At 34.3% G+C, this 26,608-nt stretch overlaps 1 protein-coding gene across 1 annotated transcript in view; it reads right to left on the bottom strand.

The window, feature by feature from the left end:
- Positions 1-26,608, bottom strand: part of HDAC9 (histone deacetylase 9) — an 873,646-nt gene that overhangs the window by 162,162 nt on the left and 684,876 nt on the right. Inside the window, exons 20-21 of the mRNA XM_076006392.1 lie at positions 1,717-1,772; positions 1,385-1,472 (exon numbers count right to left, since the gene is read on the bottom strand). Of these exons, the coding sequence (XP_075862507.1) occupies positions 1,385-1,472; positions 1,717-1,772 (144 nt within the window). The remainder of the gene's footprint in view (positions 1-1,384; positions 1,473-1,716; positions 1,773-26,608) is intronic.

Consider the following 26,608-nt stretch of genomic DNA (forward strand, 5'->3'; position numbering starts at 1 on the left):
ATTATGCAAAACAGTAATAATTAATTACTTAAAATGTCATTTTGTATGTACATGGAAAAATAGGTACTGATGTCCACATTTCTGTGAAATTGTAAAATGTTGCTGCTGTAGTGTATATAGGCCTTCAAAACATTTCTTCAGCGGTAAACTATGACATACGTTGGAATTTAAGCATGTTTGGAAAGTGCATGGCTAGTTGGGTTTCAACATTCTTCACACCAAAGTGCTTACAGAAAGTTTACAATGCAGTGTGTGAAAAACATCCATCCCAACCAAGCACTGCACATGGGTATCAGCCTGCCATCCCTTTTATCTTCATTTTAACTTAACTAAGTATTTCTTCACATGGCTTTGCTTGTGCTCTCTCAACCCTTTGGTGTGCCTGCTTAACTGAATCCAAGGGCTGGAGGGGGAGGCCACGACTTCCAATAAGATTTAATTATGAATGCAGATATGAACAAGATTTAGACTATTAAGCCTTGAACTTCAAAAAAACCTTTAACATATTTTGCCTTTAAATCTTTTATCACCTGCAAAAATTAATTAAGTGCAGATGTAGCAGGTTCGGTTTGGATGCCAGGGTTCATTTCCTGTCTATGCTTTGTCAGACAACCTATTACACCTCCTTGTGAACTGGAGGCAAACTGAAAACGGGGCTCATAAATCACCATTCAGCTCTCTTTCGCCCTTTCCTGGGTTGGTCCTTTTTGTATGGGGCAGATCTCCAGCTCATTATTCATGAGTATACTATAGACAACATGCCAAGTGTCATCTGCTTTTAAACAAACCATTTGTTAAACAAATTATAACTCTATTGTGTAAGAATGCATCATGTTAAAATGCAGGACTAATCTAATGCTCTGACTTTTAATCACTCAGGGTTCCTGCAGGGAGTCATCCCAAACTGGCATCTGAGGTCTGAGATCTTTTCAGTAAGAATGACATGCTGACTTGTTTTAATAATACCACTGTTGCACAACAAGCAACATGATTGCTAACCAGGGGAAGTGGCCAATTGGTTACCAAAGCAACAGCATTCTTTCCAGCACATCTGACTATGTAGTCTATATTCTGTAGGGAAAAGTAAATTCAGGTTCTGTTGGGTTATTTTAACTGTGGAAGTATCAATTCATTTAAGGATCATAAAAGTTGCCCTGATCTGCGCCTTCTTCTCATTAAATTGCAGTTAACACCATGAAAGTGAAACGTGAATGTTTATGGTTTCAGAACTGCAATCCTGAATTTAATGAGTTTCCACATTCAAAGGAAACACACCCTTCAGTTGTTTGCAAGTGCTAAAAACAAGACAACCTAACAGAGAAACACAAATCCACTCCCTTTTATCTAGAGTCACTGAAATGCAGCTCTGGCCAGGAATACATACCAGATCTACAATCAATATCTTGCTTATATTTAGTTGGTCTCTCAAGTATTTGGCGGTAATTGCAACTGAATTAAAAAAGCAGAACCCCCTGCGGAATAGAGAAGAACAGAGAAATAAGAAAGCAAATCATCCAGGAAAACCATTATAAATAATGTTCAGAGCATTTTTTAAAATGCTATATGATCTCTGAAGCCATAAATCTGCTTCTGGGAGTACCTTGCAAGAGTTTTCAGTCCATCTGCTAACAATTAGAGGCTTCAGAAACATGCACGGGGCAGGTGACCGCCAGGAACCGTGGCGTTTGGAGATGGGCAACAGTCCCTGGTACTTACATGGCTGTGGATTCTTCAGCGTGATGGCCAGGGGGCCTCACAACAGCAAACCCATTCTGTAAGAACAAGACAGGTTTTCAGTGGTCAGATGTAAGGAGGGATCACTTGGATCGCCACACATTACAGAGCATCAGGCATACACACACAAAAAACTGAAGTCTCTTAGACTCTTCTGAGCTTGTCATTGTGCCTCCATTACCAGTCACAGAATGAACAGAAACAATATATAAGATCACATTGTCTCAGATCTTGTCTCAAAAAGAAGGCTCCCACAGAGTCAGGGGAAGAACAGAGATTTGGGAGTTGTACCTAGCGGGCCAGCACGCACGTCAGCTGTTAAACTAACATGATTCATTTTCAAGAACAGCTTCTTGTTTTATGACATCAGCATCCTATGAGGAAGAAGGAATTTACTCTTGGTGCAGGTTTGGGTCAAAGTTCGGAAAGACCAGGGAAGATCCAAAGTGAAAATTCTTTAGCTGGATCCCTTCAATGGTCATTTCCACTCCAATGTCAGCAAAATGATAAATTTACACTCACACACTCACGTACACACAAAAGAAACCCCAGAAAGGTGAAAAAGAGAACAATGGAAAGCCCATATTTCTTCCAGTCTATAAATTTAGCTTGGATGACCGCCAAGACTTGCAACTTTATTGGATTCCCTAAGTCAATTCCTAGCCCACGTTTTGGAATTTTATAAAGAATTCCAGGGCTGAGTAGCGATCGGATCTATTCATGATCAAGAAATGCCTTAACCTCCAGATTAGTTGGAATGCATCACGGAAAGCTGAAGTAACTCCGGCATGAAGACAGAGAACTATAAATCCTTGCAAAGCCAGCATGCTCAGAAAAATTGGGTTGTTTGACGTGAAAAATAATCATTTATCACATGCTTTACACCACCTTTCACTTAACTATGGTTCAAGTAACATGTTCAAAAGAGAATGTTTCTTTAATACACAATCCTAAAACTTTTGAAATAACTTTAATATACCTCTGAGGTACTGTTTTTAAACCTTGCACAGCAAGCAAAAAGATATTGAGAGAACTCATCTATTCTCTAGGTCTTTAAACATACATACATCTTTCCAAAATATTATGGCCATTAACACATGATGAGTTAATTTGCTATATATTTTGGTGAGTAGATACAATGATAATCTCAGAAGCAAATTAGAAGTCTAATAACACAACACCAATTAGAAATCCAGGAATGGTGATAAACATATTCCCTATTCTTGTTCTTAAGGACCTTAATATCTATCTGGCAATACAAGATTAATACGAACGAAATTATTAGTGAACAACGCGGGACAATAAAGACTAAAATATTAATATTATATATATACTGAGACTATGGAGTACTATAGGACTTCTAAAAAAGAAAAATTTAGTAAAGATTATGATAGAGTCAGCATAGTTCACTGGGAAAACAATAATTAGGATGAAAATAATAAATACAGAATTCAAGGCAATATAATTAGCATGTAAAGAACTTTTATGATTAGATTAACAATATTAAACATCTTTTATAATTCGATGATTATATTATGTTTCATGGGTAAAGAGCATGACTAAATAATACAAAGAAGCAAACATCCAGTGACTAATAACTATAAGAAAAAATATTCAACTTAATTTGTGATCAAATAAACACAGCTGAAAATCCCAATGAGAAGCCATTTTTCCTCCCAGGAAATTAGCTTTTAAAAATATTGTATGCTGACAATTGAGTGATACCTTACATAGTAATATGGTGCTTATAGAAGGATAATTTATCAATATCATAGCCTTTCTGGAAAATACCTCTATCCAGAGCCTTTAAAAAACATTTATATCCTCAGCATTACTAATATATTTAAGGAATTTTTGCCCTAAAAGGGTTATTAACTATGTACACAATCAATTATTTTGAAAATAATGTTTTATTTATAATGGGAAAAACAGCAATTACCTAATTAGCTAATATTAGCAGAATGGTTAATAAATTATGATACATATATACAATGGAATATTAGACAATCATTAAAAGTTTGGTAGTATAACTATTTAAGTGAAACAGAAAGTACTTTATAATTTTAATTTGTAAAGTGGTAATGTTAATAATATGCACAGTATGATATATCTAAGGGAAGGTAGTATATGGATTATTTTATTTTTAATTTATAATTTCATATATTTTCCAAATGGCTTCACAATAAACATGAATTATTTTATAGTGAAAAAAATATTGTAAAAGAGAGAGGAATTGGAGAAGTAGATGTTAATGGGTCTTACCAGAAGAGCTGTGTTCATATAGGTAGAAAAAGGATTTAGAGGGTAGTTTGGGCAAAGGAAAAAGAATGCTCTCAAAGAAGAAAGGATTTTAGAAAGTGCTACAGAAGGAAGTCATTCTGACAGGAGTTCATTCATGCATGTTAAGAAACAAGATGGAAGTAATATCTCATAGGTAATTAGCTGGATTATAAAAAAAAAACAATAAAAACAAACAGACTTGAATTCCATCTTCCTCTTTTCTCTTACAACCAAAGGGTCAGCCTTCCACTTTCTAATCTTCTGCAGTGACCTCCACAATTCTGGTAAACTGCTTCTGAAACTGCTTGATCTCAGGTTGAAGATGATCTTCTTGTCAATATCAGCAAACCTTTCCTCAGTCGTCATAACCCATCCAAAACTTCCCCTGTGGCCCTCAGGGACATCAAACTCCCTTACATTTTCATGTCTTTTCTGAGTGTCACCCCGTTCCTTCGCTGAAACCTTGCAAGGTTGCTTCTTCCACAATCTGCTCCAGTGGTAGCTGTTTCCTCTCTCACACCTCACAAACCTGCCCACAGCACAAGGGAGAGCTGGTCTTCTGGGTTCTTCTCTACTGCTTTGAGAGCCCAAAGCCCAATGCACCCATCCTTGCAATGCTTTCTTGTAAAAAAGGACTAGATCGCCCAGAAAAAAAGAAGATAGAACACAGTATGATGCCTACACCTAAGTCCTGAGACAGTCTGGCTCACTCTTCTTTCTGTTACATGGGAGACGGTGCTGGTCCTCCTAAAAATCTGTCGCACCACCTTCAATTTGGATTTCAGCCCCTCCTACCCTTCTGCTATCACTTATCAAACTTTTCACACAAATATGTTAAATGCATATTAAAATCCCCCAATAGGCTCAAATTTCTGCCATTAAAAAATATAAATAGAATATTAATATATAAATAATCTTCATCCTCAATCCCCCAATCCCTCCAGCTGCCATACTTTTTTCCTTCCCTTTTTAATAGCCAAAATTCTTAAAAATGTGGTCTATCCTGCTTTCTTCTTTCTCCTTTTCCTCACCTCTGCCACGGTCATCAACCTCTAATTTCTTTTCCCACCTCATTAGTCCACTGAAAAGCTCTTATGAAGGTCACCTATGGCCTCAATGCCACTGAATCCAAGCATACCACATTCGCTCAGCATCCTGGCCTCTCGTTAGCTTTTAACATTATTGGCTACATCTTCCTTTTTATGAGACTGACGCGGCTGCCTGCTGCGCTAAGAAGGCACTTCATCTTCCTTTTTATAAGACTCTTCTCTTGGCTTCTATGACTTCATACTCTCCTAGTTTTCCTATTTCTCTCTTTCCACTCACTAATCAGTTTCCCCTGAAGGCTCGAACTGAGTCTGCTCAGTAAATATTGAAGTTACACAAGGAGGCTTCTCTCCACTTTCCACTTCTGCTAGGCAATGCCATCACTCACGAATTCAGCCATCACCCGTCTTGAAATACTTCACAGATTTCTAGTTTCAGAATGAATTCTTCTCTGAGCACCAGACCAATATATCTTCCCACCTACTCAGTATCACTTGAATATATCAAGATCACTTAAAATTCATTATATCCAAGATCAATCTCCTAATCTTCTCCCAGCCTTCTCTAGCTTCGCAATGATACCATGATTCTTCCCGTGACTCGATTCAGGGACCATTGAATTGTCTTTAAAGGCTCCCTCCCCCTATCCTTCCTCCAACTCATTTTAATTTATGGCCAATTCCTGTAGAGTTTGCTTCTAAGTATCAGTCAAATTTATTGACATATATCTGTATACATTTCTTGAATATTTTGCCTTTTAAATTTCTGCCTTTCTTCCCACCACTCCTCCAGTAATTATTCTCAGTGATTCTAATATCCACACAGACAATCCATTCAATGTCCTGATTTCTCAGTTCTCTCGCTCCTTGCCTTCCATACATTTGTCTTCTGTTTACAGTCATACCCCTAGACCCTGTCATTACCAGTAACAGCATCACCTCCATAATCTCAGTGTCAACTATCCTACTCTCCTACTGTCCTGTCTTTCCAGTTAAAGCTTCAACTGCACTGGCACTTCCAATCCATTGATCTTATTTAATATTTTCTAATCGTCACTCACCCCTACCACTGTGCTCACTTTCCTCCTTATCTAGGTTACATTTCAAGCCCACATTTTATTCACTTCCATGCATATACATTCAGTCATCTTGTCCCTTTCTCCTTCTAACATACTCCCCTCGAGTAGTCTACTCAGGCTTCCATAAGAAACAAAACAAAATGACAAACAATAGTATTAAACCATAAAGTTATACCATAAATATAATACATAAAAATAATATAGTGCAAATAATAATAAATATTTATTTATTTATAATATCTTATTATTCATTTCATCTTAACAACCTCTATTAGGCAGATAATATTATCTTCAACTCACAAATGAATAAATTGAGGCAAAGAAAGATTAAAGAATTTGCTTAAGGTTCAAATCTAGCAAGTGGCAGTGCTGGTATTCCACCCCAGACAATCTGACATGAAGGAACAAGCATTTAAAACTAGAAAACTGCACAATCTGGTCTCTGCCCACCTATGACATAAAAAAGAAATATGTATTCTGCCTTTGCTTTGGTTTCCTAGCACAGCTTCTAAAACCATTGGATTCTCTGAAATGAAGTGTCTTTTTTGTATGTTACTGAGATGATGGGTAGCTGGAGGCTCCTCCATAGCCTCAGTATGGGGTTGGCTGCCAGAGGAACCAACAACAGGATTAGAGGATTGAAACTTTCGGCCGCACCCTCCAGCCCTCAGAGAGGGGAGAGGGGCTAGAGGTTGAGTTGATTGCTAATGGCCAATGGTTCAATCATACCGCCATAATGGAACCTCAATAAAGACCAAAAAGGACAGGGTTTGGAGAGGTCCAGGCTGGTGAACACGTGGAGGAGCTGAGAGGGTGGAATACTGGGAGAGTAGCATGATTGGAGAGGGCATGGAAGCTTTGCTCCCCCCTCCCATACCTTGTCCTATGCATCTCTTCCATCTGGCTGTTCCTGAGTTGTGCCCTTTATCACAAACCAGTAATCTAGTAAATAAATTGTTTCACAGAGTTCTGTGAGAGCCTTTCTAGCAAATGACCAAATATGAGGAGGGGGGCCTGGTAGCCTCTGATTTATAGCTGATTGGTCAGAAGCACATGTGACAACCTGGATTTGCAACTTGTGGGCTCTGATTCTATGTCTGGGGAGAGAGTATCAGGATTGAGTTAAATTGTAGGGCACAAAGTAGCTATCTGCAAAGAATTGGAGAATTATTTGGCATGGAAGAAAACCCCCAAACATCTGGTATCTTAAGTATTCTGTGTCGCAAATGGGATTAAAACCTTAATAAAAGAGGCTTCACGCAGGCTTGGGCTGGTTTGTCCCTCTGCCTTCCACCATGTGAGGACACAGTGCTCCTCCCCTCAGGTGGAGGCAGCAGCAAGCACCACCTTAAACACAGAGAGACCTCGCACTAGATGGCCAGACCCGCCGATGCCTTGATCTTGGACTTCTCAGCCTCCAGACCTGTGAGAAACTAAATTTCTGTTTGCTATAAATTGCCCAGTCTGCGGTAGTTTGTGCAACCAGGCTAAGATACTCTGTAATGTGCTCTTCTCTAAGAGCAACCCCTGTTTCTGAGAACTCATCTCCATTTGTAATGATACGCCTCTTAGTATGATTATTTATTTGTTTTTGTTATTTTTATTTATATGATGGAAAATCATATAAATGATTTATTATTTAATATTTATGAATGATTAATGCCTTCCTCCTCCCACCCCAAAGCATATGCTTTGTGCTCACCATTTTGTCCTCTAGACTTACATAGTGTCTGACACATGGTGGCCAGTAAAGAATGATAAAATAGGTTTGTGACTAGACGCTACCCGGGCTCTTTACCTCTCCCTCTGGCTTTTACTCTACTTTGGCCTTAGCTGAAAGTTCTTTCTTCTCTCAAGGGCCTCAGATTTTGCACCCCAGATTTTTGTGGGAGGTTGCCAGTTAGACTTGGGAGCACCTTCTTTCTTAGAAACTCATGAAATAGATTCTGCCCTACAATTGATGGAATTTTTGATTTGATGAAACAGCATGGAAAACGCTTTAACCTGAGATTGTTATTCTTACAGAGGTATCTGTCTTTCACACTGAGTCCTAAGCTTCTTGACAGGGAATTTTTTTAGCTTTTTTCTGTGTCCCTTATTGTCTACCATTAAGAGTTGCTGTATATTATACCACTTGAACCAGATTTTTCCTTGGCCCAAGAACATGTATTTCTTCTGAATATTTTCTGGTGAGTTTCTTAAAATAATCTATGTACTGTTTTTCAAAGAACTCAAAAATCAGTAGACTAGTCTCACAAACATATGTACAATAAAGAATTCAGTGACGCAGTTTATTATTTTCTCATATAATGCTAATGATAATAGATAAATGTCTTTCATTTTGTGAAAACAAGTATGTTCTCTCAAACTTTGGAGTACATATGATATTCTTACTAAATCCCTTATAATGTGTGAGTATATCAGACTATTATAGTGAAACAAATGCCATATTATTCAAGACAATTTTGATTTTTTTCTACTTTAAAACATGGAAAAACTAGTTGCTTTACATTTTATCCTAAGTTATGAAGACCAAGCAATTAATCTAAGTGAATGTACCCTATGCTACTTTTCTGTGAATTTATATAAACTTAATGGTGATATAATTTTATTTTAATAATCTGATCTTTAAAATCTCTTTTCATGTTTTATATTCTCTTCAGTCATGAATATGACTAATGATAGAGTTTTGGCAGTATTTTAACATCACCAAAAGTAGCAATTAGTGTTTCAAGTACTGAATGCTCACACCTTCATTTTCTTGTTGTTGTTTAGATTGTTGTGTTATGAATGTTTCTTCTTAGTTTAAAGGGAAGAAATGATGTTTTCTGGTTCTACCATATGGGAGAATATTTCATTGTCAAATATAGCCATGTGGCACCCAGGAAAGAAAACCAATGACACATGTAAAAATGAATTTGAAGAAAAGGAATCCAATCATTTTAGACTAGTCTATTTTCATAACTGATGAATTTCACATTTTCTGAACAAATATATCAAAATGTCAAATTTATTTTTATATTCCTTATATACACAGTGAAACTCTCCCCAGGCAAATAAAGGGCAGGCAGTAAACAAATCACTGGAACCACTTTAAACACTCATTTTTTGACTTCACATACTTCACATAAGCTAAATCTATTGCTAAGGCAATGATTGGCACAGAAAATTCAGAAAGTGCAAAATAATCTGAATATTTTACTTGTCACATTCATTAAGATTGTCCCAGGGACCACAGAAATGTATATTTTCATTTCTCTAATACCCCTATGGCCAAGTAAGTAGTAAATGGGTGATAAGAACCACTACCAATTCCAACTAGACACAGTAACCTAGTTTTCGAAATTATGGAAAATAAGGGCCTAATCGCCATGGATGAGAGTGATATAGTAAGAACAAATTGTATACCAGAATCAGCCAATAAATACAGAATCCAAAACAGAGAAGCAAAGATTGGACAGACTTTTAAAAACACTAAGCAATGAACCAGAGCTTAAACTAACAATACCTATAATACCCAGTAGTCTGGTTAGCCACTTACTAATTTTGTTTTATTTATTCTGGATAATACTATAATTGCAATGCAGGGAATCAAAAGTCTATGTGTCATTTATAAACTGATGATAAGAAATGAGATGATTACGTTTCTTTGTTAGAAGTAGTTGATCAAATATAAGATTTTTACTTATTTTGTTAAATGTAACTATTTTTGGAAACTATAAGAACAAAATCAAAGAAATACATCCTGTGGAGAAAAATGTTTTATGTATAATATAACTGCTTACTATCCAAAGACTAATTGAGCATGTCAGAGAAGCTGACTGGGATTTTGTTTTTAAAATTTCTCTTTTAGTACATTGCTAATTTAGAGCTCAGTAATTACCTTCCAATTCATAAGTATCAACATTAAAGTATTTCTAAATGTACTAAAGTATCAATGCTCAGTGAAATAATATGTATCAAAACCAAGAACAGCATGGAAAAATTCTACAGCATGTATTTTCAAGTGAAGATGTGATGGTTGAATTATTACTTCCAGTACATTTGCAGAATTGAAAATTCATATGCAATGTTCTATGTGCTTGAAATATTTCACTGGAAGCAAAAAAAAAAAAAAAATCCCAGCTACTCCAAATGCATAGTGATGCATTACCGATTTTGAAAATGACTTTAAGAAACACTGGTTACCTAAATATAAATTGAGGGGTTTTTTTTGCTTTGTTGTAAGAAGAATAGTTGGGAATATTTTAGTCTACTTTGCTACTCAATGATAACTGTAATTATCAAATATTTCTATGCATAGGCTATTTGGTTCTTGTAAAAAGAAGTATTAAAAGCAGCTGGTACCTATAATTTACATAACTATGCTAAGATAGTACAGTTTTTCTCCCAACAAATTGGTTTGCTCTTAAGTGCCCTTTTCAACCTCCTAATAAACTTACTTGCTATGTGAACAGGTCTTTTACCTTGTGATGGAACAGAACAGTAATGAAAATAAAGTATGCATTAGCTGGTTTAACACATTTAAAAATATATTTATAGTAATAAACTTCTGATTCTTTATATTCAGTTGCACAAACGTCAAGTGGTCAGAAACATGGTAAAAAAATAATAATCTTGAAAGATTTAATTAGTGAGAAGATCCTAATGTTCTCCTATTATATTAAATTTTGTCTTTAAAAATCATTGCTTGAAGCAATTGTGTTCTCTGTTGGACCCTGTTAGGGTTTTTTAGTTGTTTTTGGATGGCGGATGGTGGGTAATGATATTTGTTGCAATGAGACTTAAAAAGTAAATAATACAGCTTATCTAGCCACATTAAGCAGTTTATTTATAAGGATTTCCTCCATCTATTTAGGTAAAGTTGAATAAGGCAAAAATAGTCAATAGGAATTTTCTAGCTCCTTGTGGAACACCCATGGCAGGTCATCTGGACTTGACTCTGTATCATCCAAAATGGTGCTGGTTACACTCAACATGTTATGAGATTCCATTTTTTTATGTAAAGAAACTGAAAATCATTCAATGGGAATTGAACACAGTGTTGATATCACTGGATATTAAAATCATTGAATAAGGTCATACATCAAAGTTGGATGAATACACCTTCCCCTGCTATCACTCTCTGGTAATGGATTGAAGGATGTAGATCATCAGAAACCAATTTAGGAGCAGAGAAAGACACACAGATATAGTCTTTCCTCCTGCCTCACCTCCCCCAGTTTTGTTTACCTTGTAAGAGCTTGTGCAACAACTGGCTCAGATTCCTCCTTTCAGGAATGGTATACCTATGTTGTTAATATGCTCTTAAATAAGCTGTAATCACAACTGGACCATAATAAATACTGATACAGCTTGTCATTTATTTAACGTGACAATGCCAGCTCCATTTCAAAGTTCCTACTCAAATAGTAATTGTGGATCCTTGACATACTATAAGGTCTTCCTCTTTAGCTACACTAATCTTTGAAAAATAGTTACACATGATTTAAATTATGGCAACAATAATGTAAAAACAGAACATTCCCTTTCCCAGCTTTAGTTTATTAGAATTAAACTTCATGTAGAAGTAAAAAGAAATGTATTGTGTCTGCTAAGATTATAGTTGGTTTGCCTTAACATATAAGTCTTTATGAAAAAGAGAAAAGGATCACTCATTCAATAGTCACCTCCTAATGATATCTGAACCATTTGTAAAATTTGACACTAGAATTAGTAAATCAAGGTCAGGCTTTTGTGTTGTCTTGTAATGCAATTCACCATATGAATAATATTTTGGAGTATGCAACTATAGCCCTAATAGTAGTTAACTTCAGCTTTAAAAGAGACCTTTTAAAAAGACACTTTGCTTTAGAATCAACACTATTAATCCACAATCTTTGAGGGAGGGAACTTTCACAAAGGAAGTTTGTCTCTCGCATGCTAGAGTCCAGGAGGTTGAAGAAGGTGGAGAGATTTGCCAAGAAAACAATAAGGGACATGTGGGAATACCATTTTGTTTCTTTGAGCCAGCTCAACAGAGCCAGGAAAACAGGAGCCCAGCATTAGAAGTTTAACTGAATGGAGAACCCCAAAGCATAAGCACAGCTGCCAGCCCTGCTCCCTAAAGAATCCAGAAGGAAGGAGTTTGTTGACAGCACTGGAAAATAGTTCTTAAGAAGCCTGGCATCTGTGGCTCATAAAGGCTACAGCCTTGAGCCTGGCAAAACTGTGGCTATAGATAAGACTAAATGCATTCATGTAAAACTAGGCTCCTGCTAGGAAGGAGACAGGGCATCTGATGGTGCTTATATTACATGTAACTCAAGTTGAGCCTTTTATGAAAATATTAACAATGGATCCACTATGAAGAACTTGTTGTTGTCAGGGGGGAAATCATCAGGATGTAGGTCTTGGGAAGGCAAGAATAACCTACTGAAAGCAATTTGTTTAGTTTATCAATCAGTAGTCTCATTTGACACATGGCCCAACAATCCAAAGTGGCTGAAATTTTTGAAATATGATTGGTTTTTGGATCACTTTGACCAAAACATATCAAATATTTTTTTATCATGTAAACATGGCCTCAGTATATAGAACTTCAAGAAAAGGAATTAAGGAACAACAGTTTTTGCTTCTGTTTGTTTGTTTTGTGACCAGAAATAATTTTCTTGAGACAAACAATCATAGCCTTTTGTGAAGATAATAGCACAAAAGAATAGTAATAAGTAAGACCTGAACAAAGATTATATCAACAAATGCACCAAAGTAAGATCTCTTTTGTAATTAAAATCATATATTACTACAGTAGGTTTGCATTCAATCAATAGTAGTACTAGTATTTTTGATATCATTTAGTACATACAAACATTTTCAATTAGATTTATAAAACTTTAAAAATTTTAAGAGTAACTCTCAGCAATGTACAATCTATAACTATTATCACAATGTCTAGGTTCTTTGGGTAGATGATTTAACTTTGACCATATTATTATTCTAATGTAAATTTTCTTCTTTCATAAACTATAATTGTTCATGGCCATACACTATTAGAATAGCTACCAACAAGCAAATTTCATCAATTTAGTCACAACTAGGCAATTGAATGCAAATTTCAACTGAAGAAATTAAATTATGCAGCATTATGTACTTATTGTCATTATGTATAAAGAGCACCAAATCACAATCATCAGACTCACTAATCAAACTCACAAATCGTCAGGGAAATACAAATTAAAACCGTAATGAGATATCACCTTGCCCCTGTCAAAATGTCTATTATTAAAAAGTCAATAATAGATGCTGGTGTGGATACAGAAAGAAATGCTTATATGCTGTTGGTGGAACTGCAAATTATGACGACCTCTATGGAAAACAGTACAGAGATTCCTCAAAATAATAAATACAGACTTACCATTTGACCCAGCAATCCCACTATTGGGTATCTACCCAAAGGATAATAAGTCATTTTATCAAGAAGACACTGGCACTTGAATGTTTATTGCAGTACAATTCACAATCACAAGATGTGGAATCAACTTAAGTGCCCATGAATTCATGAGTAATTTAACAAAATGTGGTATGTATACACCATGGAGTACTACTCAGCCATAAAAAAGAAATGAATTAATGTCTTTTGCAACAATTCGGATAAAACTGGAGACCATTATCCTAAGTATCTCAGGAATGGAAAAACAAACAGCATATGTACTCTCTAATAATCTGGAACTAAACAGTGGGCACACATGGACACAAAGAGAAGTAAAAGTCATTGACAATCAAGAAGGGGGGAGGAGAGAGAATGGGGGAAGGGGATTAAAAACTAACCTAACAGGTACAACACTATTTGGGTGATGGGCATACTAATAGCCCTGATCAAACATTATTAAAGTGATCCATGTAACAAAAACATTCATACCCTGTTAATATTTTGAAATAAAAAAGACCACCAAATCAATTGACCATATTTGTATTTTACAGCAAGTTGGGTTGTGTGTGTATGTGTGTATGCGTGCATGCATGTGTGAATGAAATTTACTGCCATATAAAGTTACAAAGGTGTAAAATACTTATATTCTCCAAGTGCATGTGATACCTGCAATTTGGACACCAGTATCAAAAAAGCAAAACAATGTCTTTTGCAGAGACTGAAACAAAAAAGCAAAGAAACGCCTGCAATATATATAAACCAGCAGGTATCAAATTTAATACTGCAAAAGATTAAAAAACAAACATAAATTACTTGGAAGATATTTTCTATTTCTCATTATTTATTTGTTCTTTATTTTAAATATTGAGGTGAAAAAATAGCAGTAAAAACTTTGTAAGTAAATACTAACGTAAAGACTAGAATTAATTTCAGGAAGGATTCTTTCCCAAATATGTTATTTTTCATACTATCATCAAAACATTGACTAAAAGTGTAAAGTAAGTTTCAGGGACTGGGAAAAGTTCAGTAAGGTTTAGAGGTGAGAGATATATAGATTGTTAGAGTCTGAAGAAAGATGCAGCAATTTTTAGTCAGTATAAGCTAAACCACATACAAGTAATGAAATCTGGACAGTCCAAAGTCAAGAGCTAAATGGAGGCTGGAAATAGGCAGATCCAATTACCGTGGAGCAGACAGTTAAAACTACAAACTAGAAATTGAAATATTAGCCATCAGAAAAGCAGATGGGCAGACTAAAGACCTAGAAGGGGATAAAATTGCACAATGGTAACACTACAGACAGGCCAACTAAGTGACAGGTCTTGGTTCCTGAGCAAAGAATATGAATAATAGGTAGAGTCACCTTTTACCTCACCCAAGAGCTTTTAAGTGTTTGTTAGTCACTTTTCAGAGCTGTAAATCAGTTCATAAGTGGCTAAGAGTTTTCAGAAAGAGTTGGAGCACCTGGTACAGCAGAAGGTCAAAAATCAAGGTAGTTTCCCACAAGAGTAAATATGTAACTGCCATCATTTCTCCCTTTATCAGATATTTCAATAGCTATTCAACAGTGGATGTGCAGAAAGTATATAAATAGCATATTTGTCCTTTCCTCCATTTAACTTGAATAATCAAGTAGAGAAATAAGTCAATGTGCCCCTGTTCTATCGTTAGCATTTGTCCTTTATGAATGTAACACATACAATTTGAAACAGGAAAGAATTTCAACATCCTCTCAAAAATGAATCTGTTTTGGAGAGCCACAGCTGATAAGGAGGAAGAAAGATTTGCAAAACTTTCAGTCTGACAAAGTAACAATAAATAACTAAAGAAACCAAAAAAAGCATGTTTTTCTTTAAAGCCTTGAATAACTTTAAACACAAAGAAACTTTTAAAAGAATTAAACTTCAAAGAAACAAGCCCTTTCTAGCCTCTACTGATTTTTTTAGCACAATGCATAAGATGTAATCAAATATTACAAGAAAGGCAAAGTAAGAAAAAACAATGAGACTCACATTCAAGTGAAAAATAAGGTAATAGAAACAGACTCATGAGTGAATCTGTTATATAAAGATTATTATTTATATTATTATATAAAGATATGAAAATAATTATGATCAGAATGTTATGGAATCTCTATGGATATGGTTATAGAATCTTTGTGGATATAATGATGAAGTGACAGGGAATTTCAAAAGAGATATGAAATGTGTAAAAAAGGACGAAATGAGGTGGGCACAGTGGCTCACACCTGTAATCCCAGCAGTTGGGAAGATGGCTTGAGACCAGGAGTTTGAGACCAGCCTGGACAACATAATGAGACCCTCATCTCTGCAAAAAATTTAAAAAATCAGCCAGACGTGGTGGTGTGCACCTATAATCCCAGCTACCCAAGAGACTGAGGCAGAAGGATTGCTTGAGCCGAGGAGCTCGAGTTTAGAATGCATTATGATCATGCCACCGCACTCCAGCCCGGGTTAGAGAATGAGACCACATCTCTAAAAAACAAACAAACAAACAAACAAAATATAACTAAATGAGAATCTTAGAATTGAATAATACAACATGTGCAATGAAAATTTATTTGGATAGGATTAGCTGCAGTTTAGACGTAATGAAAGACAAAGAACTTAGAGATAGATCAAGAGAAATTGTCCAAACAGAAGTACAGAGAAGAAAATAAGACTTAAGGAAGTGAACAGAGCCTCAGTGTCCATTGGGACAGAATGAAGTGATCAAATAAACATATAATAGGACCCTCAGAAAGACAGGATATAGAAAAAGAGGCAGAAAAATGTATTTGAAGAAATATTAGGTAAAATTTCCCTAATTTTTATCAGCAAACCACTGACATATGAAGTTCAATGTACTTCAAGCAGGAAAAATACAAAGAAAACCATACATAATCACAAAGATATATGAAGAATCTTAAAGAGAACCAGACAGAAAAGAGGCATTAAGTTATTAAAAAGATCAATGATAGTCATGTCAGCTGATTTTTCCTTATAATAAAAAGGAAAAGGAAAAAGAAAAAGAAAGAATATTACATTGGAAAGATATTTGTAAAGCATGAAATACCTGTCAACATAGAATTCTATAGCAAATGATGACATTAATCAAAGATTGAAGGAAAGAAAAACATTTTCTTATAAACAAAAGATGAGAGAATTTGTTGCCAGTAAAGCAGCAATGCAAGGAATGTTGAAGGAAATTCTTCAGATTGAAAGGAAATGATACCAGATGGAAACCTGGATCTGCCCAGATGAATACAGAACACTAGAAAGATTGAATATGTCACTACATGTAAAAGGCATTTTATAAATTACCCTTACATTATATATGTACAGTTGGCCCTCTGTATCGGTGCATTCCACGTCTGCAGATTCTACCAACTGCAGATCAAAAATATTCGGAAAAAATAAAAAATAACAACACAACAATTAAAAAATACAAATAAAAAACCATACACCATAATAACTTTTATATAACATTTACATTGATTGTATTACGTATTATAAATAATCTATGAGTGATTTAAAGTATACAGAGGATGTGCATAGGTTATATCCAAATATTACAACATTTTTAATAAGGGTCTTGAGCATTCACAGACCCTGTTATCCAAGGAGGAAGAGGATCCTGGAACCTATTCCCTGTGGCTATCAAGGGATGACTGGATACATAGTCTCTCTCTCTCTCTCTCTCTCTCTCACATGCACACACACACATAACCACACACACATATAAACTTATGCATACTTTTAAAATTGTTTAAAATTTTTCAACTATTTAAGAAAATTAATAATTTAATATGCAGGTCTATAATATGTATAAAAGTAAAATATATAATAAAATAATACAAAGAGTAGGAAGAGTTAAAAAAAGATCATGTCTCAATAAGTGCAAAAGGATTAAAATTATACAAAGCATATTTTCTAACCCTAGTGGAATTAAATTACACATCAATTACAAAAAGACATTTGGGAAAAAAATCTCCAAATAAACACTAAATAACACACTTCTAAATAACTCATGTGTCAAAAAAGAAGTCAAAGAGGAAATTAGAAAGTATTTTGGACATAGTGAAAATGAAAACATAACATATCAAAATTTATAGGATATGGCTAAAGCAGTATTTAGAGGGAAATTTATGGTGATAAATGCTTTATTGGAAAAGAAGAAAAGTCTCAAATCTATAATTTCAACTTCCATGTTAAAAACTAGAAAAAGAAGAACAAATAAAAGCCAATGTAAGCAAAAAAAAAAAAAAAGAAAAGAAAAGAAAAAAGAAATAATAAAGATCACATCAGTGAAATATAAAACAGAAAAAAATGAAGAATATATTAACAAAACTAAAGGCTGATTCTTTGAGAAGATCAATAAAATCGATAAGCCTCTAGCCAGACTGACCAGATAAAAAGAAAGTAGATTCAAATTACCACTGTCAGGAATGGGAGAGGTGAAATTATAGATTCTACAAATATTAAATAAAATGGTAATTACTTTGAAAAATAATTTGTAATTTTCTTATAAAGGTACTAATGCACTTAACCTATAACATTGTTATTTCTCTCTTAAGCATTTACCCATATGAAACAAAAGTATATGTCCAAAAATAGATTTGGAGAAGTATCTTCATAGCAGCTTTACTCGTAAAACCCCCAAACTGGAATGAATTAAAAAATTTAATAATATTCATATAATAAAATTCTACTCAGCAATAAAAGTTAACAAACTACCAATACATGCAATAGCAGAGATATATCACATAAACATTATGTTAAGTAAAAGAAGCCACACAGAAAAAACTACATACTGTATACTGCCATATATATGAAGTTCTATAAAAGGAAAAATCAAATTATGATGAGAAAAATCAGATCAATGTTTGCCTGCTGGTCTTAGGGCAACCAACAGGAGACATGGAGAAACTTTCTGCATGATTCTAGTATCCTATAATTTGTGGTGGTGATACAGACATTTGTGAAAAAAGATATAGACATTTGTGAAAAAAGGTCATAGTTTTAAAAATCCATATGTTCTATTAAATGTATATTATACCTTGATTAAATATAAATTATATTATTTACTTCTGAAAAAATCTCAGTGAATTATTAACTGCTTATACGCATATACAGCAAGAATGTTAAAGATAGAATGAATCTTTCTTGAATTTTGAGTAACTGGTTGTAGTAGGCAGAATGGTACTTCACAAGGGTCCACTTACTAATTTCCAGAATTTGTGAATATGTTATCTTAAATGACAAAAGACACTTTGCAGATGTGATTAAGATTAAAGACCTTGAGATAAGAAAATTATCCTAAATTATCCATGTGAGTTCAATAAAATGTTGTGTTTTCTTTTCTTGTTTCTTTTGTTAATAATAATTCTATAACTTCTCCATTTCCTCCTCCCCCCAGTCCCTAGCAACAAGCATTCTACCCCTGTTTCTATGAGTTTGACTATTTTAGAATCCACATATAAATGTCTGGATTATTTCATTTAGCATAATGCTGCCATATTGCTGAAAATGGCAGGAATTACTTCTATAAGGCTGAAAAATATTGTATTGTATGCATATACTACATTTTCTTTATAAATTCATCCATCGATGGGCATTTAGGTTGTTTCCATGTCTTGCTTCTTGTGAACAATGCTTCAATGAACATAGGGTTGCAGGTTAACTCCCAAGATCCTCACGATCTCCATGTCAAATCCTGTGTATAAATAGCCAGAAGTGGGACTGCTGGATAATATGGCAATCTACTTTTAATTTGTTGAGGAACCTCCATAATGTTTTCCATAATGGCAAATTTCTCATTTACATTCTATCAATAGTGTACCATGGTTCCCTTTTCTCCACATTCTTGCCAACAGTTGTTATGGAGGTTTAAATAATGGTTTGGTTTTGATTTACATTTCCCTGATGATTAGTGATGCTGAGTTCCTATTTATATACCCATTGGCCATTTGTATGTCTTCTTTTGAGCCTGTTATTCAGGCTCTCTGTATATTTTGGTCAGGTTATTTTTTTAAATTTTTCCTGTTATTTAGTTATATGAGCTTCTTACATATTGTGGATATTAATCCCTTACCATTTTGTGGTTTGTAGGTATTTTGTCTTACTACATAGGCTGACTTTTAATTTTGTTGATTGTTTTCTTTGATGTGAAAAAAATTTGGTTTACTATAATCCCATAGTCAATTTTTGCTTTTGTTCCCTATGCTTTTGAGGTTATATGCAAACGATCATTGCCAAGACTGATGTCAAGGGAAATTTTCCCTGTTTTCAAGAAGTTTTATGTTTTCAGGACTTATACTTAGGTTTTTAATAGATTTTGAGTTGAATTTTGTGTATGGTGTAAGACAAGGGTTCAATTTCACTGCGCTGGCTGGCTGACCTCATGAGCCTTCATCAGCTCTTTCACCCTCCTCCAGGCTCATTCTAATGAGAGCTTTTGCCATGGCAGATGGCCCTCGTTAGTGAGATCCTTTCCAAATGATTCAAATTTGCTTCCACCCACAAAGGAGAAAACAAATCCTCTCCCCACCAACAGGGTCAGCATCCATGCAGTCATTCACCCCTCTTTCTTAGACTTATCCACATGGGCACTTTCAGCCGGCTCTCCACTTATCACTTCTCCAGGTGACAAGCTCAGACATTCCTCTGTCTCTACACAAGCTCCCAACCTGGTAGTAGTCTAGAGTGATCCTACAAATTCCTGTAGTTCAACATGAATCAAGCTAAAAACTGAAAAGCTACTCCTCCAGACATGAGTGATTTCCTTGGACTCCTTCCCTTTCTCTTGCACATTGGGCTTAGGTGGGAGGAAAGCATACTAAGAGAAATGAGCAAAAAAAATAACAGTATTTAAATTCCTTTTAAAGAATCTTCCATCAATCACATCTATGACCTCTAGCCTTTTGTTATGCGAACTGGATTAGGTAAAATAATTGTAGGTTTATTTGACTATTTTTATTTTTGTTATTTGCAATTTTTAATGTATTTTGATAGATTTAGGGGTGCAAGTGGTTTTTAGTTATATGCATAAATTGTATAACTGTGATATCTGGAATTTTAGTGTACCCGTCACCTGAATACTGTACATTGCACCAGATAGGTAGTTTTTCTTTCCTCAACACTTCTTCCCCCTTCTGAATCTCCAACATCCCTTATACCACTTTGTATGCCCCTGTGTACCCACAGCTTAGCTCCCACTTATAAGTGAGAACACGAAGTATTTGGTTTTCCATTCCTATGTTACCTTACTTAGGATAATGGCCGCTGCTTCTATCCAAGTTGCTGAGAAAGACATTATTTAATCCTTTTTATGGCTGCGGAATATTTCATGTGGTGTGTGTATCACATTTTCTTTATCTACTCATCCATTAATAGGCATTTAGATTGAATCCATATCTTTGCAATTGTGAATCATGCTACAATAAGCATATTATGTGCAGGTGCCTTTTTGATATAATGACTTCTTCTTTTTTTTGAGACAGAGTCTCACTCTGTTGCCTGGGCTAGAGTGCCATGGTGTCAGGCTAGCTCACAGCAACCTCAAACACTTGGGCTCAAGCAATCCTTCTGCCTCAGTCTCCTGAGTAGTAGGGGAATACAGGCATGTGCCACAATGCCCAGCTAATTTTTTTCTATATATTTTTAGTTGGGCAATTAATTTCTTTCTATTTTTAGCAGAGACGGGGGTCTCACTCTTGCTCAGGCTGGTTTCAAACTCCTGACCTTGAGCAATCTGCCCACCTCAATCTCCCAGAGTGCTAGGATTATAGGCGTGAGCCACCGCGCCCGGCCTAATGACTTCCTTTCTTTTGGGTAGATACCCAGTAGTGCGATTGCTGATCAAATGGTGGATCTACTTTTTGTTCTTTGAGGAATCTCCATACTGTTTTCCATAGAGGCTGTACTAACTTACTGTCCCTCCAACAGTGTATAAGTGTTCTCTTTTGACTGCACTCAGGCCAACATCTATTTTTTTTTTTTCTTTACTTTAATAATGGTCAGTCTGACTGGGGTAAGGTGGTATCACATTGTGGTTTTCATTTGCATTTCCCTGATGATTAGTGATGTTGAGCATTTTTCATATGTTTGTCGACCATTGTATAACTTCTTTTGGAAAATAATCTGATCATGTCATTTGCCTACTTTTTAACGGGATTATTTGGTTATTTTTTTCTTGCTGATCTGTTTGAGTTCCTTGTACATTCTGGATATTAGTCTTTTGTCAGATGTATAGTTTATGAATATTTTTCCCACTCTGTAGGTTGTCCATTTATGCTGTTTTTTATTTCTCTTGCTCTGCAGAAGCTTTTAAGTTTAATTAAGCACCATTTATTTATTTTTGGTTTTGTTGCATTTGCTTCTGGGGTCCTAGTCATGAATTCTTTGCCTAGGCCAACATCCGAAAGAGTTTTTCCTAGGTTTTCTTCTAGAATTTTGTTTCGAGGGCTTACATTTAAGTCTTTGATCCATATTGAGTTATTTTTTGTATATGGTGAAAGATAGAGATCCACTTTCAATTCTTCTGCATGTGGCTATCCAATTTTTCCAGCACCATTTATTAAACAGGGTGTCCTTTCTTTAGTGTATGTTTTTGTCTGCGTTGTTGAAGATCAGTTGGTTGTAATTATTTGGCTTTATTTTTGGGTTCTCTATTCTCTTTCATTGATCTATGTATCTGGTTTTTATACCAGTACAATGCTGTTTTGATTGCTTCAATATTTGGTTATATTTTAATAAATTAGTTGAAGAGGTGTGCAGTTTACACAACTTATATTCATTGTCCTCAGCTCGGTACCTGAGTCAAAATTGTAGTCCACACAAATATTCCATTCCATACCATATTTGTTCTACCATTTTAGGCTGGATAAAAATATAACATTTTAAGAAAGGCCAAATTGGTGGCAAAATGTATTTGAAATGGTAGTGCCCCTTTCCTTATCCACAACCAGTACATAACATAGTATTCTCATTTTCTAAGCTATTAGAAACAGAACCTTAGCTTTTGCTGTTATTTACGTATGCATATATATGTGTGTATGTTCCATACTCTCTCTCTAGTATCTTTTACTGGCCCCTCTGCACATCACTCACTGCCAGACATACCAGACTACTTGCAGTTTCTTAAACATGTCCAGACTTGATTATTTGACCTACCCAACTAAAGAGATTCTGTATTTACTTTTCTCCTGTGTGGAATGTTCTTTCCCCACATCTCTACATGATTCCTCCCTTACTTCATTCAGTGCAAGTCTTTCCCTATCAATAAGGCCTTCCTGAGATCCCAGGCTAACAGCTAGCCCACCTCCCTCAGTCTTCCTGAAGCTCTCTTTCATGATTTTTTAAAAATCCATAACACATACTTTCACACAAACTTGTATCATATGTCTATTTGTTTACTTCTTTATCACTGCTCTCCAATAGGATATCTAATTTCCCTGTCTCAATCACCACAGTATTTTTGATATTTCTAGTTAGTTTCTGGCCCATGGTAGGTGTTTGAGACATATTTGTTTTATAAATGAATAATTAATCATTGAAATCAATAATGTTACTTTCAGTCTGATGCAGGTGACGTATCACAAAGTCTCATCGCCAGGATGCATTAAACTTGAATTTTCCTAATATGTATGTATTTTAAACAAGTTGACTAAATAAAATACACTATTAGATACATGTCAAGCAAAATGTAGAATATCAAAGCCAAAAAGGAGACATTAAAAGCAACAAGGGAGAGAAAAACAGAAAATCTACAAAAAGTGATAACTGCACTACCAGCTGATTTTTCCTTATCAAAATCAGAAGCCAGGAAAGTATGAAGGATCTTTCAAGTGCTGAGAGAAACTGTCAGCCTTGAACTGTGTACTTAGCAGAACTATCTTTCAAGAATGAGGGCAAAAAGACATCATAAATAAATAAAAACTGAGCAACCATCACTAAAGAAACTTCTAAAAAATGTCCTGAAAGAAAGAAAACAATCCCAGAATGGAGGTTTAAGATACAAAGATAAATGGTGAATAAGGAAAATGGTAACTATATGAGCAAGTATAAAGAAACATTGACGGCTTTAAACAGTATAATAATATCTCATTAATGATGTTATATTTTAAAAAATAAAGCTAAAGTAGTAACACATAATGACATATAACTTGGGACAAACTTTTGCCTTTAAAACATTCTAAAATTCTTGTATTGTTAGTGAGGAGGATGAAGATAGTGATAAAGTTTAGGATTTGTTAAATAGGTTAAATTTTAAACAGTGATTACTAAAATAATAGAAATAAAGTGTATATTTTCATCAAAAAGATAGACGTAAAATTGAATGAGAAAAAATGAAAACCATTTCAATTGAAAACAAAGCAAGGGATAAGTGAAGGATGGGGACAAATAGTAAAACAAAGAAAAAAAAATAAGAAGATAGAGATGCATTTGAGTGTATTATAAGTGATAATAAATATAAGTTAATTGAAACCCAGTTAGAATACATAGGTCATATTAGAAAATAAACCCAGAGATGTGCTGTTTATAAGATATAGATCTACTATATAATAAAGAGAAAAGTCTGAAAGTAAAGGCATAGCCAAAGATAAACCAGGAAAATACTAGAAAAGGAAAAACAAAGATGGTTCTGCTATATTATATAATACAAACATAATTGAGGACAAAAAGATTTACCCAATATAATTATTCATACTTAATTAATTAATATTTTACTAATATTAATAATGAAAGACTTTAAAAGGATATAATCTTATTTTCTCTATACCTAATAACAGATTTTCAAATTATCTAAAGCCAAAATTGATAGCTCTATAAGGATAAATAAGCAAGTCTGTCATGACAATTTGGAAACTTTAATAACATAGTTTCGAGCAGCCATTATAGAATCCTGCAAGGGTTTTGCAGCAACATACGGAATATTTGAACAAAATAATCAATAATAATCTTGTGCTAATTGACATATGAAACTTTATACCAAACAATATGTGGATATAGATTATATTCAAACATACAAAGAATATTTTACACATAGTAAGAACACTAGGCAATAAAATGGATCTCTCAAACTTCTAAGAATTAATATGATACAGACCAAATCCTATGAATACCATATATTTAAGTTTAGCCAGTAACAAAAACTATAACTAAAATACTCATTTGTTTGGAAGTTTAAAGACACACTTTTAATAAACTAATGTAATGTCTCTAAAAAGGGACCAAAAAAGATATTTTATAATCAAACTCTATTGAAAATTCTTTATACAAAACACATAACATGTAACTCAAATAGTACTATAGCTGTAAAAGATAGAGAAGACTAAAGGTTGAAAAATAATGAGCTAAATAGACAATTTTGAAAATTATTCAAAGAAATATACAAGAAGCCCCCCCAAATAAAACAAGACATAATAAAAATAGAAGAAATTTATAAAATATAAAATACATCTACAAAAGCCAAAAGTTTGTTCCACAAGAATTATAAAATTGTCAAACTTCTGACAGAATTGATTAAGAAAAAGAAAAGAAACAAACAACATGAGAATGAAAAGGATATATTGCCAAAGCTCCTAAAACATTAAAGTATTAAACGAAGATATTAGGAATAAATTCATATAAGTAATTTTGAAAACTTAGTTTCACTATATAAATATCTATAAGAAACATAGCCTTCCTAAATTGTCTCCAAAAATATAAATTCCAAAGTTTATATTGTGAAAGAAATTAAGTCATAATTTATTAAATAAAAATCTTCCCAAACAACAGGACTCTATAGCATTAGTGTAAAGTTCTACCAAACCTTGAATGAATGAGTTGCCCAAGTTTACCCAAACTATGACTCCAAAGTAGAGAAAGAAAAAGACAATCTCAAATTCATTTTATGAAGCCTTGATGCCCCCAATTGGTGAGGTCTTTGTAAGAATTACAGACCAACTTAAGTAATGAACATACACAAGCAAAAATCCTAACCTAAGTATTAGTAAGCCAAATGCAGAAATGTATAAAAAAAAATTATAAATCACAACCAAAGTAGGTTTATCTCTGAATATAAAAATTTTTAATGCTAAAATTTCAGTCACTATAACTCATCACATTAATAAATTAAATACAAATCACATAATACCAATAGCTGTAGAATAAACATTTTATACAATATAAAATCCATTTATGATGAGAAAGAAAACTCTTAGAACAGTAGGAATAGAAGGTAGTTTCCTTCACAAAATGAAAATATTTTATTAGCTTTAGTAAACATAATATTTAATGGTGAAACAAATAATCTACGAAAACATAAAAATACTCACCATCATCAATTGTTTTCAGCATTATATCAGAGATTTTAGCCCATGTAATAAGGAAATACAAAATCTAAAATGGCATAATTACTAGAAAGGAGAAATGAAATTGTCATTATTTGCAGATAATGTTATGTATACACAGAAATACCAAATAATTTACAGAGAAATTATTAATAGCTTTGCAATAATAGCCACTCTATTACCAAAACAATGAACAGCATCAGAAAAAACAGAATGTAATTTTTTAAAAGATGCCATTTAATTTTTTACTCAAGGCCGGGCGCGGTGGCTCACGCCTGTAATCCTAGCTCTCTGGGAGGCCGAGGCGGGCGGATTGCTCGAGGTCAGGAGTTCAAAACCAGCCTGAGCAAGACCCCGTCTCTACCAAAATATAGAAAGAAATTAATTGACTAACTAAAAATATATATACAAAAAAAATTAGCCGGGCATGGTGGTGCATGCCTGTAGTCCCAGCTACTAGGGAGGCTGAGGCAGTAGGATCGCTGAGCCCAGGAGATTGAGGTTGCTGTGAGCCAGGCTGACGCCACGGCACTCACTCTAGCCTGGGCAAGAAAGTGAGACTCTGTCTCAAAAAAAAAAAAAAAAAAAAAAAAAAAAAAAAAAATTTTTTGCTCAAGAACATGAATTACCACGATATATATCTTGTCTGGAGAAATTATAAAACTTGATTTAAAAAAGTCGAAGAAAATATAGATAAATGTAAATATATAACATGCTCAGAAACAAA

The sequence above is a fragment of the Microcebus murinus genome, chromosome 9, assembly GCF_040939455.1.
Source record: "Microcebus murinus isolate Inina chromosome 9, M.murinus_Inina_mat1.0, whole genome shotgun sequence".
NCBI lineage: Eukaryota > Metazoa > Chordata > Mammalia > Primates > Cheirogaleidae > Microcebus > Microcebus murinus.